The following is a 13020-nucleotide window of genomic DNA, read 5'->3' as shown; positions in this document are numbered from 1 at the left end:
CTATCAGTCTTTAGTTTACTTTTTTCGTTCTCCCTATGTCTTATTGTGAAATATATCACATGGCCACTAGTACATTTAAAATCTGTCGTGTTGAATGTATACTCGTATCCAGTATGCTGCAGATCTACATCACATGTGGCCGGCCTACTGGTTTTTTGTGAGGCTGCCCAGTGTCCATCAGTAGAAGATAGCCATGACCATGAAATGATGAAGTGACAAATATTACAGTGAGGAGCTAAAAACATATAGTATCATAAACATATAGTTTGACATGGAGGTCACATACAAGGATGGTCAGGATAGCTCTTTAACTGGCAAAAAGGGACAACCTGTGGATGCATGCCCATACGTGGTTGCAGCTATTGCAGATTTGCACTTGTTCATTATCATGTCAACACACTTTATCCAAACCCCTTCCCTGAAACCTTTCATGTCTATTCATGATCTGTCTCCATGTTGTGTGATGATGTTTCCATGCCATCATAGTAAGATTTGTGCTGACAACAACTGCATTTCTTTTTCTAACATGTAGATGAGATGAAAGCGGTTCAAAGCCTCAGTTTAGGAATTCTGTGAATGATCACTGCTCAGAAGTCATAAGTGCAACGTTTGCAGACGTGGCCCAGAGACATATGCTTGCATCTGTCTCCTCTGGATTGGATCCTTCCTCCCACCACCACAGTAGTGTGCAACTCGAGGGAAAATCCTGCAGTGTATAAAAGTAGGCTACAGGCTTTTTATTTTTATCTGGTCAGAATGAAACGATGATGAAACTGCTGGTTGTATTATCCCTGTCCCCGCCCTCTGTTGCCTCCAGTTTGTAGGTTACTGAAAGATTTCACCAACCACAGATAAGAAGATTAGAGAGGAATTAATGGTATTCCTTTGTCATTATAGGAATAAATTGATATTTGGTTTTAAATCTAAGGGGTGGGGACAGTGGGGGAGTCGGAGCAACATGTTGTGTCAGGAGACGTAAGCAGAGGGATGGCACAGTGGTTCAACCAGGGGGATGCCTGTGCACCGGAGCTAAGCACTGGATATCTGACTGATGTTCGCCATGTCAGAGGAGATGAAACAGCAGGATAATGCAGAAGTAGCTGGGTGTGTGCGTGGTGGGGCAGAATGAGCGCTGCTGGGACAGTAGAGGACAGGGACAGCTGTGGCATTCCCTGGGCGAGACATTGACGCAGTGGGAGGAACGTTTGGGTTCCTCTCGTCCTTCCAGCCCCAGCTTAACCATGAGAGTGGCCCTCCTGGCCTTTAGACTGATGTGCTTGGCCTGGTTGTGGCCCGTCACCTACAACAGCAGCCATTTCCCGAAGAGGAGACACAAGGAGCAGTACGGGGAGAACACCAAACAGAAGCACGGAGGGTAAGCCAAGGAGAAATTTTTAGTACAGTATAACTACTTGATTTGTTTTATTTGTGAAGCTGCTTTTGCTGTTTAGAATTACTTTTTGACTCCTGGTATCTACATTTTGTAGCTTTATGGGAGGCCTTTCTGTCTGCTTCTGTAAAGTAGAATCACAAATATGGTTATGAATGTATGATCTGTGCTTTTTTTATGACTGACAAATGATATTCAGACTTATTCAACCTATTCAGTAGTGGGACAATTAAGAAAAAAGCCTATTTACATCCTTAAAGAGTTCATTTTGGTTCACATTAATGTCTTCATGAGGATTTCTAGGAAGATGGTGAAGACAGGCGGGCCTCTAAGAGCAAAGAAAAAAATCCAGGTGCAAGGTTAACTCATGAAACAGACACAAGAGAGGCCTCACAATATGTCTGACCCAGTTACAACTGTGTTAGATCACTAAAAGCACTTTCATTTCCTTTCCACCAAGGCCTTTGAGTTGTAATCAGAGCGCTAAAGTCCAATTAACCATCACTAACTCCCTCGACCAGATGTCAGTGCTGCTTCAAGTATGTTCGAAAGAGACAGACAGAGACAGAGAAAGAGTTTAAGCTGTTGTGTGTCCTCCTCGGTTCTCAGACGAGTGGATCTTAAGATGAAAAAGCTGGACAGCACCAAGTCTCTGCTAATTAAATCTGAGCAGCTGCTTCGGATTGAAGACCATGACTTTGCCATGCGGCCTGGCTTTGGAGGTAAGACAGAAAACCCTATTTACTGTCTATAATTTTGTCATGTTTAATAACCATGTGTTTTCCTGGCAACTCAGTAAGGTTAATGTAGGTTACTGTGCTGTCTTTGGTATTACGCCTCCCAAAAAAAAAACCCTTAGTGACCTAGATTGTCTGCTGTGTGAGACAATGACTACAGACAGTAGTACAGAGAAGATAATCTGAACTGCGAACCTAATTCTGTGGCGGGGAAAGGAAACGCCTGATGTTAGAGGACATTCAACAAACAATACCTAACTAGAATGTTTTTCCGGGTGCTTCAGAAACTGCATGTTCTAGTTTTTAATGTCACCTTGAATTAAACTCACACGTTCATTTATTTACAATCAGACAAAGATGCACGTTCAGTATGGCTGAGTGGCTGTCTAAGTCCTGTCATTGGATGTTTTGTTTAATACTGCCTCAGAGGTTAAAACATTAAATCAAATAGCAGTCCTTTCTGGGGACAAGCCTCCAAAGAGTCATGGCTCTTACCTGCTGTTTAGTTACGTGTTGGTAAGAGCAGTTGTATCAAATGATCAGTTTTTTATAGGCACAGCAAATATGCATTCCTGTGCGAAAAACAGGCATACATTGCCAGGTTGTTGTCTTGTGACTGTAACAGACTTCCTGTATGGTGGTGTCACTGTGTCAACTCATTTGTCATCATGTTTTCTCTGCAGACAATGAGGTCTTACAAAATTAGCCAAGTGTGGGTGGTTGGATTGTACGTTTTGTGAAACCCTTTGTTCACTGTGTACAGGTGTGTGTACCGATTGCTTTTCTTTTTACACATTTTTGAACTCTAAAAGCTCCTCTCATTCTAGCTTTAGATGTACACCAGGAAATAAATCTGCTATCAGTTATTTGCTTTGTGACAACCTTTACTTGTCTAACATCACATTTCGTTTAAATTGATAGTTAAAGAAGGTGAAGGGTTGACTTCCAAATATTTTGAAGACTCTTAGAGCAAAATATTTTTCTCCTCCTAAACTCAACTGAGCCAATTAACTGACTCTCTTTGAGTTGACTTTTTCCAACTGAATCATGGGTAATTCCGGCACAAGCAAAAACAAATGTGTTGTATTGTAACGTACTGCCTTGCTCCTTGTAGTCCCACAAATTTGCGTTTACAGTCTTGTACCTTTGGCTTCTCACTGCAGTTGCTCTTTGTTGGTACTGGACATGCCCATCAAAAACCTCAGATAACTAATATTGTAAAAAAGGAACAAACCTTTACATTGGTGTAGTGGTAGTTGACGAGGTGCGTGTACTATAGGTAGATGGGTAGGTTGCCCAGGAGGAAGTCTATACTCTTCTATACAGTATACTCTATTGACTTTTTGGCTGATAGGTGGGTATATTGTATTCGGCAGAAACAAGAGGTGGTTAGCCTATATACCTGTGTATATCCTCCACTGCACCACTGGGCCTTTACCACCAGGATCCTACCTGCCCAATATAATCCCTCACACTTCACTACCCTACTGTAATCGTACCTTCATTAGATAATGGCACAGAGAGAACAAAGTGTTTACGGTACACATCATACGTTTACAGCATTCTGCCACTGGACAATAACAGAAGGAATAGCTATGCACTACAATGGATATTTATGTCATAGTACAATATGGTGATATTTATTGTGACATTTTAGTTTCTTGGGTATATGTATGTAAACTGCTGCGCCTGCAAATGTCCAAATGAACCTCTCTGTTGCACTGGTTCATAATGGGCTGGCTACACAGGTGACACAGCCATGTATAGCTATGAAGATCATTAGTTTGTTTTATGGCTCTGAACCCTTCTGTACATGTGAACTGTGCATATACTCACAATATAGTGTACACCCAAACTGACACTGACCGTCCCAGGTGAGATCCCTTTTGGAGGGCTACAGTATATTTTATTGCTGACCTCATCATTGCCTAGCCTCCATGTCAGCAGTCCTGCCCGCCTCTCCAAACTGGGAGCACGCCGACTACCATAGGCAACACACTGACCACGGATATTACCCCATACAACCCTACTTCAAAAAATCCAAACCATCCCCCCAAGGCTTTGAAATTTCCAGCAGCCTTAGTATTGCTCATAATATTTTAAGTTTGTGTGGATTGCGTGTGTATGACACAGCAGGGGCGGAGCTGGGGGCATGTTCCCCAAGGGAGATTTTTCTCCCATTTACAGCAGCTACATGCACTATTTTACCAGCCATTTGAGATAAAAGAATGCCTGCATATGTGTACATCATTTGGGAAAAACATGATAGTTGCCGAGGGGGGAAAAAAATGATCTTGTAGAGCCTACATCCAATTGTGTATCTAATTGTTCTCCCACTGTCCTCATCATTTTGAAACCACAACACAACAAATGTTGACGATGACTAATTTCACTCCTGCCACCTACAACAGAAGCAAAAAATTTCTGATGTTACATAACATGGGTAAGGTGGGAATTTTTGCTTGAGCAGTATTACTAATCTTGAAACCCTTTTTCTTTTTTATATTTGTTAGTGGAGTAGAGTTCACAGAACAAATGTTTAGCTGATTTAGCAACTTGTTCATGGCCTATTCCCTAACCAATGGGTTGTCCTGACCCTAACCAGTTGAGGTCAATGCCTGAACCCAACCATCTTTGCACATGTGCAGAACAAATCTGGTTTCTGGTACAGATTGGGCAGCGACAAAGCCCACTGACAGGATTGCTAGTGATTGTTTTTGTCTCTGTGCATGCTGGGATTGGCTTCAGACTCTTACTGAAATAAGAAGTTAAAGAAGATAAACTAATGAAGAAATGAATGAATGAATGAATGTTTTGTTGGTCTACGTAACACAAGGGGTATTTATATTCATGTAGCTTGTTGTAGTGAACCAAAACTATGCCACTGAAATAGGCCTAAATCTATATGTTTTTATAAAGTGATGTAGCGACAGAATTATTTTCTCATATAATTTTTGTAGCTGTCTGAAATTGAAGTGCCCAGTCCGATATTTCATAACACTGCTTGGTTCATCCAGAAATTGAAATGCTGATTACAACAGCGAGATATCTATAAACCCTTTAAGTATTTTGTTGCATCTTATTTGTGCTTCCCGTGTGAGCAGAACATTTGTAGAGATGATGATAAGGATTACTGCTTCACCCAAGGCGTGGTGTATAAACCATTATCTGTTTGCTGTGTGTAACTGATGCAGTGATGTTATAGCTATGCAGGCGGTATTAAAAGATATGAATGCAACTGTCAGCTGAGTCATGCTTAAGAACCAGCATGATATCAGGCGCATCACTGTCATCCAATCTTTGGTCTCTGCAGTGTGTAAGATGTAGATTATGTCGTATAGCTCAGCAGTGGGATTTACACATAAATAATCTCTGGCAGATGTGCAGACAGATGATTTATGCAGGATGTAATCCAACTGTTGCTTCACACTGATCCATTACATCGTTTGACTTTTGCAGGTTCGGCTATCCCTGTCGGCATCGACGTCCAGGTGGAGAGCATTGACAGCATATCTGAAGTCAACATGGTACGCGTCTCTCGGATTCCTGCAATTAGTTCAACTTTGATACAGTGACTCCTTTTCTCTGCTGGGCCTGAGCACCAGTGTTTCTTGTTCTGTTTCCAGGACTTCACCATGACTTTGTACCTGAGGCATTACTGGCAGGATGACCGCCTGGCCTTCCCCTCCAGCAGCAACAAGAGTCGTACCTTTGATGCACGTCTCGTGAAGAAGATTTGGGTTCCAGACGTGTTCTTTGTCCACTCTAAGCGTTCTTTTATCCATGACACAACAATGGAGAACATCATGTTGAGGGTTTTTCCTGATGGCAATATCCTCTACAGTGTCAGGTAAAAAAGAAAATATTTTTCATGTTGCTCATACAGACATTACCATCAAAGTAGGAAGCGAGACCAACTTTTTCTGAACAGCAACAATGCCCACTATGGCCATAAATGGTAACTGCAGGATAATGGCACATTGAATTTGACTTTACAGGACTCCCCAAAAGACTTGGTGTTTCCACCATGGCCAGTGCCTTATGTCCCGCAGACAGAGTGTGGTGTGCCTGATGCGCATCCTCGTTGGCTCACATTGTGTCGTCACCCACTTTATGGACATGCTAGCAAGACCGTGACCTAAAAAGTTGTTCATTAAGCTAATATTTGCCTTAACCCTAAAATTAAATTTTTAACAGACCTCACGCCTACCTATAACTTCAAACACAGATGATTTCTATTTTTTTGTGATGATCGATTTAAGAAGATCCACTTAGACAACTAGCGTTACCTGACTGCTGATAAATTCTCAGATTGATCACTATGACTTCATAATAGAAGATATGTTAAACTAAATAGTGCTAAAATATAATAACATTTAGATGTACTAAATTATGTCCAACAACTAAAATCTACTAAGCGGGGGGTCTGTATTCTGAATTCTTCAGTCTAGTATCTTGCATTAATAGATATCAAGGTATGGAACCATGAATAATATATTCTGTATGCCCTCATATTTGACATGCATCAAATAAACCAATCTCATATTGTGTTGTGTTATTAAATTTAGGTCACCTAATTTTAGAAATGTAATTTTAGAAACAAAAACTAAACTATACTTTGACTCTCAGTCCAACTTTTCATTTTAATCAAACAAAAATAATTCAGGATTTCTTCCTAATTTTTACAAAGGTGCACGCAGGTTATTATGTAAAGTATGAACCTGTACTGAGACGGTCACAGAGCCCGCCAAAGTGTGGACTGCTGCATCCTGCAAAACCACACTCATCCGAGTGACACACCAAGTTTTTGTGGAGTCCCTGCCTTATTACTTCCCACATGTTTTTCTTCAGTCACCAGTTGTAAAGACATCATTATGTATGTCTGTGATGTGTTAACATGTTGCATAACAGGAGCGAAAGTAGAACTGAGCTGTAAACTCTGTAACAGCAAATCCCCTGGTTATGTTGAAATGACCAAGGGTGAGTTTTATTTCATTTAATTCAGCTGTATATTTGTAAGAGGTAGAATATGTCATATCTACTTTCACAGGTTACATTGTCTCATTTCAACCGTAAATCTAATTTAAATCATGATTTAAGTATGAGTTTTTAAAAGAAGGTTAATCAAAATATAAAACAATGCAATGGCTTATTAATGAAAGGTTTAGCCTGCAGAGCCTGAAAGGAATATGAGAAGCTTTCAGACCACGTTCATCATATCCATTTCAGCCACAGATGTCGACAACATGGTGTCATCACTAATGGCTTGCTGCAGCCAAAGAGCCTATAGGCACAGACCCAGTTAGTGAATGATCAGTTCATGTCACCATCCACCACCATGACTGTTAAAAATCAGTCCTGTAGTTATGTTTTGTACCATTTCTGACATCTTACTATGGTTGACTGAGGTGAATGTGTGCAGCTCAATTCAAGTAGCCTCTAACATTTTCTCTGAACACAGCTGCTGAGGCTGAATTGCTTGATTTATGTGGGTGTTTCTTTAACTGTAAGCTGTGTTTTAGGATCACTGTGACTGCTCTTTGCTCAATGGACTTCAGTAGTTTCCCTCTGGACACACAGAATTGCTCTCTGGAGCTGGAGAGCTGTGAGTATCACACTACAGTTTGGATATTTCTCCTTGCAAATACCTGATAGGATACCCAGAGCACTTTTTTAGAGGATTTACATCTATTTTGTTGCATTAAATTTGAAAAGAAAAAAAAAGTACTTTACATAGTGCTTGCTGGACATGTTTTGCTGACTAATGATAATGCAGCACTAAGTGAATTATTAAACAGTATCCGTATTGCTGGTAAAAAGCACTCTTAAATATCTTTAAGCGTTACACTAATGGGACAGAAACACACTGTGTACAGCTGACAGTGCATTACCATACTTCATCAACACACAGTAACCACCGCCATCTTCTTTTTGCACAGACTAAATAAGTCATAATCCTCAATCAGGTCAATCTCTGTCCATTATAAATGTCTGCTTTTCTGATGTAGGATTTACAAGGGATTCTGTTTTTCATTCTGTTCTGCTGCTCTGAACTTAAATTTGGTCAGAAATGAGTCGGGATTACTTGCTTTGTGGGAAATCTTTTGTCTTTCTGGCCTCTTTATCTCTCGCTATCAGTCTTAAATTATTACGTGGAGAAATCATGGATCCTGATCTCAGAGGAGAGCCAGGAGAGCCAGGAGGCCTATTTATGTGCGCTCCCTCCTCTTCCCTGAGAAAAACATCCATGACTCTTTTAAGGGAGGTAATATGTGAAGGAGTCACAATCCCTTTCCCTCCTTCTCTTCTCTCTTGAAGATGCTTACAATGAGAACGACCTAATGCTCTACTGGAAGAATGGGAACGATTCATTAAGGACTGATGAGATCGTGCTCTCTCAGTTTTTTATTGAAGACTTCCAGCCTTCCTTTGGGCTTGCCTTCTACAGCAGTACTGGTATGTGAGGTTAGAGCTTTGAGGGCCCCTCTGAGTTGTACCCAGATTGGGAACAACCAGAGAGCTCCTTATTTTAACTTAATACAATGTCTGCAACAAAAACTCCTACTGTTCTTCTGAAAAGGGAGAGTTTCAGATGTTTATTCCTCTGTACAGTATTATGTTTCTTCACATTCACACCTGCTGGTAGTTTCAGCAAACAGTGAGAACAGTGTGATGATGACTAGTTTGTTTTGGCCTCAGATTCATGTGTGCAAGAATAGATAAATAAATAAACAGACGAAACAAAACCTGCCTTTTCAGAGCTCCTCCAGCTAAATTAACTGACTTTGACTGACTCTCTTCTCCCAATATAAAGCTACAGGCAGGAGCTGGTTAGCTTAGCTTAGCATAACGGGCAGAAGCAGGGTGAAACCATGGATGGATTAAAGAAATGGATACAGCGATGAGGGCAGGCCCCTGTTCATTTTTATGAAAGTTGCTCATTGGTGCATTAAGCCAAAAAAGCTCAATTTCCATGGTATGAAATTACCTGGATCTTGAATATTGTGGGGCCCATAGAGTAAGTGCATTAGAAACTCACTGCAGCCAAGTGTGGCTGAACAGTTAACTTCTGCCAGCCAAGAGGCTAACTTCTGGTATAGCCCTCTGCTAACTTGAATAGGGATAAATTTGATGTAATCATGTGGCTCTTTTCAAATGTTACAGGACCAAACCTCAGTAGTGAAACAAGTCCTTTCGAGGGAGTTGTGACACTCTAAAAAATGTATACACTGATTTACAGATGTCTCTTTCGCAATGTAAGTCTGTGAGAAAAAGTCCTTTGAGCCCAGTGGCATCACATGACAGACCCTGAAGTTGTATTTTCATGACTGGCCACAATGTAAAATTGGCTTCACTGCCTGGTGTTTCTCTGGACTTGGGGGAAACAGCTTGCCTGCCTCAGTCAACTCAAGATAACGCTCACAAAGCTCACTAATGAACACCATATTTGTGTTACCTACTTACAGAGCCAGGCTAGCTGTTATTTTTCCCAATTTCCAGTCTTTATGCTAAGCTAAATTAACTGGCTGCCTTCTCCAGCTTCCTGTTATCTAATAATTCTCACTGAAAAGAGGAATAAATGTAAGTCCCAAAATGTCAAACTATTTCATTCCACTGCAGAGAAAGCGTTGTGTATGTGCTATGTAGCCTATGGCAAAACAGGGAAAGACCCTCTGTGTATCTACTATATTATAAAAAACAGTGCTACAATACTGTGTATTTAATGTTTTGTGACTGAGACAGCTAGTTTATCTGTTATAAGACCATTAAGGGGCTGTCATCTGTGGTTTTTAGCCTCATGGAAATGGGTTAGAAGGGGCCTGCCAAACCTACTATTAGGTCCAAAGGGCCATTATCAGGCCCTAAAATGGCTGTTAACATTTATTGTTAGGCATCAAACTCTTGTGGACATAGTAATTATGACAGGAGCAATGGAAGAAATCATGTCACAGTATTAAGAGTGAGAAAGTCGAGATAGGAAGGTGTGGTAGATAGGTAAAGTAAACACAGGACTTTCACACAGGATTACAGAGTTTGTGTCCCATGTGAAACCAAAAGTCAGCGTTGATAGGCTATGTTTTCCTTAATCTAAGCATGTCGTTTTGTGCCTAATACTGATTAAAGTCAAAGTGAAATTTAACACAGTTGCAACTGTTTCACAGCATTTAATATTTATTAGGCTAAAAACCACAGACAATAGCATCTTAATGGGCTGATACGCACCAGAATCAGGTGCAGCCTAAAAATATTGACACAGCTTCTCCAAAAAAAATTACGAGGTTCAGCTTTTTAAGCTCTTTTTTTAAATGACTACAGTTTTCTCATTTACAAAATAAGAAATAATCATGTGCCCTCATATTAAAAGTAATATAAAACATTATGTAATATTGCTTCTGTGGGATACTTCAGTATTTAAGCATTTTAGAGTTGTATGACTGACTGCTAAACCCACTTTTTGAAACCCTGCCTGCTTCGACTGTCACATTTTCTGTGAGAAAGAAAGATAAAAAGGGGGCAAAAGAGATTTTCTTCTCAGTGTGAAATAATCTTGTAGGGACCTATCCGCTCCAAGAGGTTGTTATATAACTGCTAACAGCTCTAGACAGATCTGGCCCACAAAATAATCACTACCTCATCTGAGTTCTAGGTTCTCCCTATTGGTCCATCTTGTACTTTCTTAGACTCTCAGCTCACACAATCCTGTGCAGATGTATTTCCGCAGTGCTTGTCTTGTCCTCTGCTGCCCCTGGCTGTTATTATGCCCTGCTCCCCACCCTACCTGCTCCACTCTCTGTCCATTTATCTCTGTTTCAGGTTGGTACAATCGGCTCTACATAAACTTCATTCTCAGGAGGCATATCTTCTTCTTCATGCTTCAGACGTACTTTCCCACCATGCTGATGGTGATGCTGTCCTGGGTGTCTTTCTGGATTGACAGGAGGGCCGTACCTGCCCGTGTTTCTCTGGGTACTGAGACTACGTGCTAATATGGCTTTTAACACATGTTGACAGATTTATAAAAAAAAATACTATGTGACCTATATTTTTATCCAAAATTAATACAAAAATCTAGTTTTTTCTCATTCCCAGAGTGTCAAATACCGACACTTTGTTATGCCCCTCATGGTTAGATATGGTTTGAGGAAAGTAAAGAGGTAGAGCTTATTCCTTAGAGCTTTTTTGTAGCTGAGGTTAGGTTAGATTTTTGTAGTTGTAAAAATGTTGAAAAACCTATTTTATGGGGCATCGGTGGCTTAGTGGATAGAGCAGGCGCCCCATTTACAAGGCCGTTGCCGCAGCGGCCCGGGCTCGACTCCAGCCTGTGGCCCCTTGCTGCATGTCATTTCCCCTCTCTCTCTCCCCCCTTCACACTTAACTGCCCTATCTACAAAGGCAAAAATGCCCAAAAAATGATAATTGATGGGTTGTACTGGTGCTTTCTGTATCCAGGCATCACCACGGTTCTGACAATGTCCACCATCATCACCGGTGTCTCAGCCTCTATGCCACAGGTGTCTTACGTCAAAGCCGTAGACATCTACTTGTGGGCAAGCTTCCTGTTTGTCTTCCTGTCTGTCATCGAGTATGCTGCTGTCAACTATTTCACCACAGTGGAGGAGATGAAGAAGCTCAAGAGGGCAAAGGTAATTCATATTTTTGTGGCCTAGAATATCTTCCCAAATCATCATGTGACATGTTTGACCCTGCTGAAAATTATTTCCCACCATCTGGACGGACTAACCCTCCTCTTCTGCCTCCATCGCTGCAGATCCCCAGCTCCTTCAACGCCACGCAGGCTATGGCGTTCGATGGCTGTTTCCATGACAATGAGATTGACCTGACTTCTTTGCCAGAGGTCTCCAGCACCCCAAACACAGAGAGGAACACCCAGTCTCGAAACTCTACTGTCTCCGGACCCACAGAAGGAACCAGGCTGCGCCGCAAGCACCCTTTAAAACAAAACCTCAGCTTCATTAGGAGCAACAGCTACATGATCGACTCCTACTCCAGAGTTATATTTCCCCTGGCCTACCTGCTCTTCAACATCATTTACTGGAGTCTGTATGCATAGTGCATGAACTATGCAGCACAATGAACAGTATTTCTCTTTGACTATTTTCACCATTATACAGTGTAACACCCGCAGGCTGCAACAAGCTGACTTATAATACTCTGTTCTGCTATGACCTCAGGTTTGCACAGTGTCTGCTGATGAGCATAGATATCTCACACGATGTCTTCTACTCAAGGAATGTCCAGTTGTAACTTGGAGAAAATCTGAGATCAGCTGATGCACTGAATGGCTGTTATTTTTGCAGATGTTTACGTGTGTTTCTGGCATGCCTGTTTTATAAGAGAAAAGGTTTTATTCAAACAAATATATTTATTTTGTCTCTTGATTAGACACAAAACATCAAACTATAATTACTGTACATTGTCTTAAAAAATAAATGGAGGGTCTGAAAGATGTGTGTCAAGTTAAAAATTTCTGACAAAGCTTTACTTAATTTTTTATTTAGGTATCTAGGGCAGCACACATTATTTAAACCAGTGTGATGTAAATGTTCCAGATCTTTATCTGCAGTCCCCTGCTGTGGCTGAGAGTGAACCGAAACAGTAAAGGTGCAGCCTTACAACCACAACAATGGGCAGAAAGATGCTGAAATGAGCGACTCCTTTCACATACAAGCAGTCACGTGATCCATTAAGGACTTGACCTCCACGTTGGCTTAAAAGCTGAGGATTTAAAGTTCATCATTGACCTTGGAAACAGCGGTAGAGGAAAGACTTAATACCAAAGAATCAAAGTCATACTTCCATCTGCTCATGATGATCATGTAATACAAACAAAAGCTCCAGAACAGCCACTAAATGGACCTTGTGGTGCGATTG

General features: G+C 41.0%; 1 protein-coding gene across 2 annotated transcripts; it reads left to right on the top strand.

Moving 5' to 3' along the window:
- Positions 1–975: 975 nt before the first annotated feature.
- On the top strand, positions 976–12576 carry gabrr3a (gamma-aminobutyric acid type A receptor subunit rho3a). Of its 2 annotated transcripts, XM_050040354.1 has the most exons (9): positions 976–1375; positions 2000–2112; positions 5587–5654; positions 5754–5977; positions 7650–7732; positions 8446–8583; positions 10942–11094; positions 11578–11771; positions 11897–12576. In XM_050040354.1, the coding sequence occupies exons 1-9, from the start codon at positions 1242–1244 to the stop codon at positions 12197–12199; spliced, it is 1410 nt and encodes a 469-aa protein (XP_049896311.1). In that variant the 5' UTR covers positions 976–1241; the 3' UTR covers positions 12200–12576. The 2 variants fall into 2 exon arrangements, with proteins under 2 accessions (XP_049896311.1, XP_049896312.1); XM_050040355.1 differs by lacking the exon at positions 8446–8583.
- Positions 12577–13020: the final 444 nt, after the last annotated feature.

This window comes from Epinephelus moara, chromosome 3 (genome assembly GCF_006386435.1).
Source record: "Epinephelus moara isolate mb chromosome 3, YSFRI_EMoa_1.0, whole genome shotgun sequence".
NCBI classification, from domain to species: Eukaryota; Metazoa; Chordata; class Actinopteri; order Perciformes; family Serranidae; genus Epinephelus; species Epinephelus moara.
Note: the sequence above shows the minus strand (reverse complement) of the source record. Positions and strands in the feature narration are given on the sequence as shown.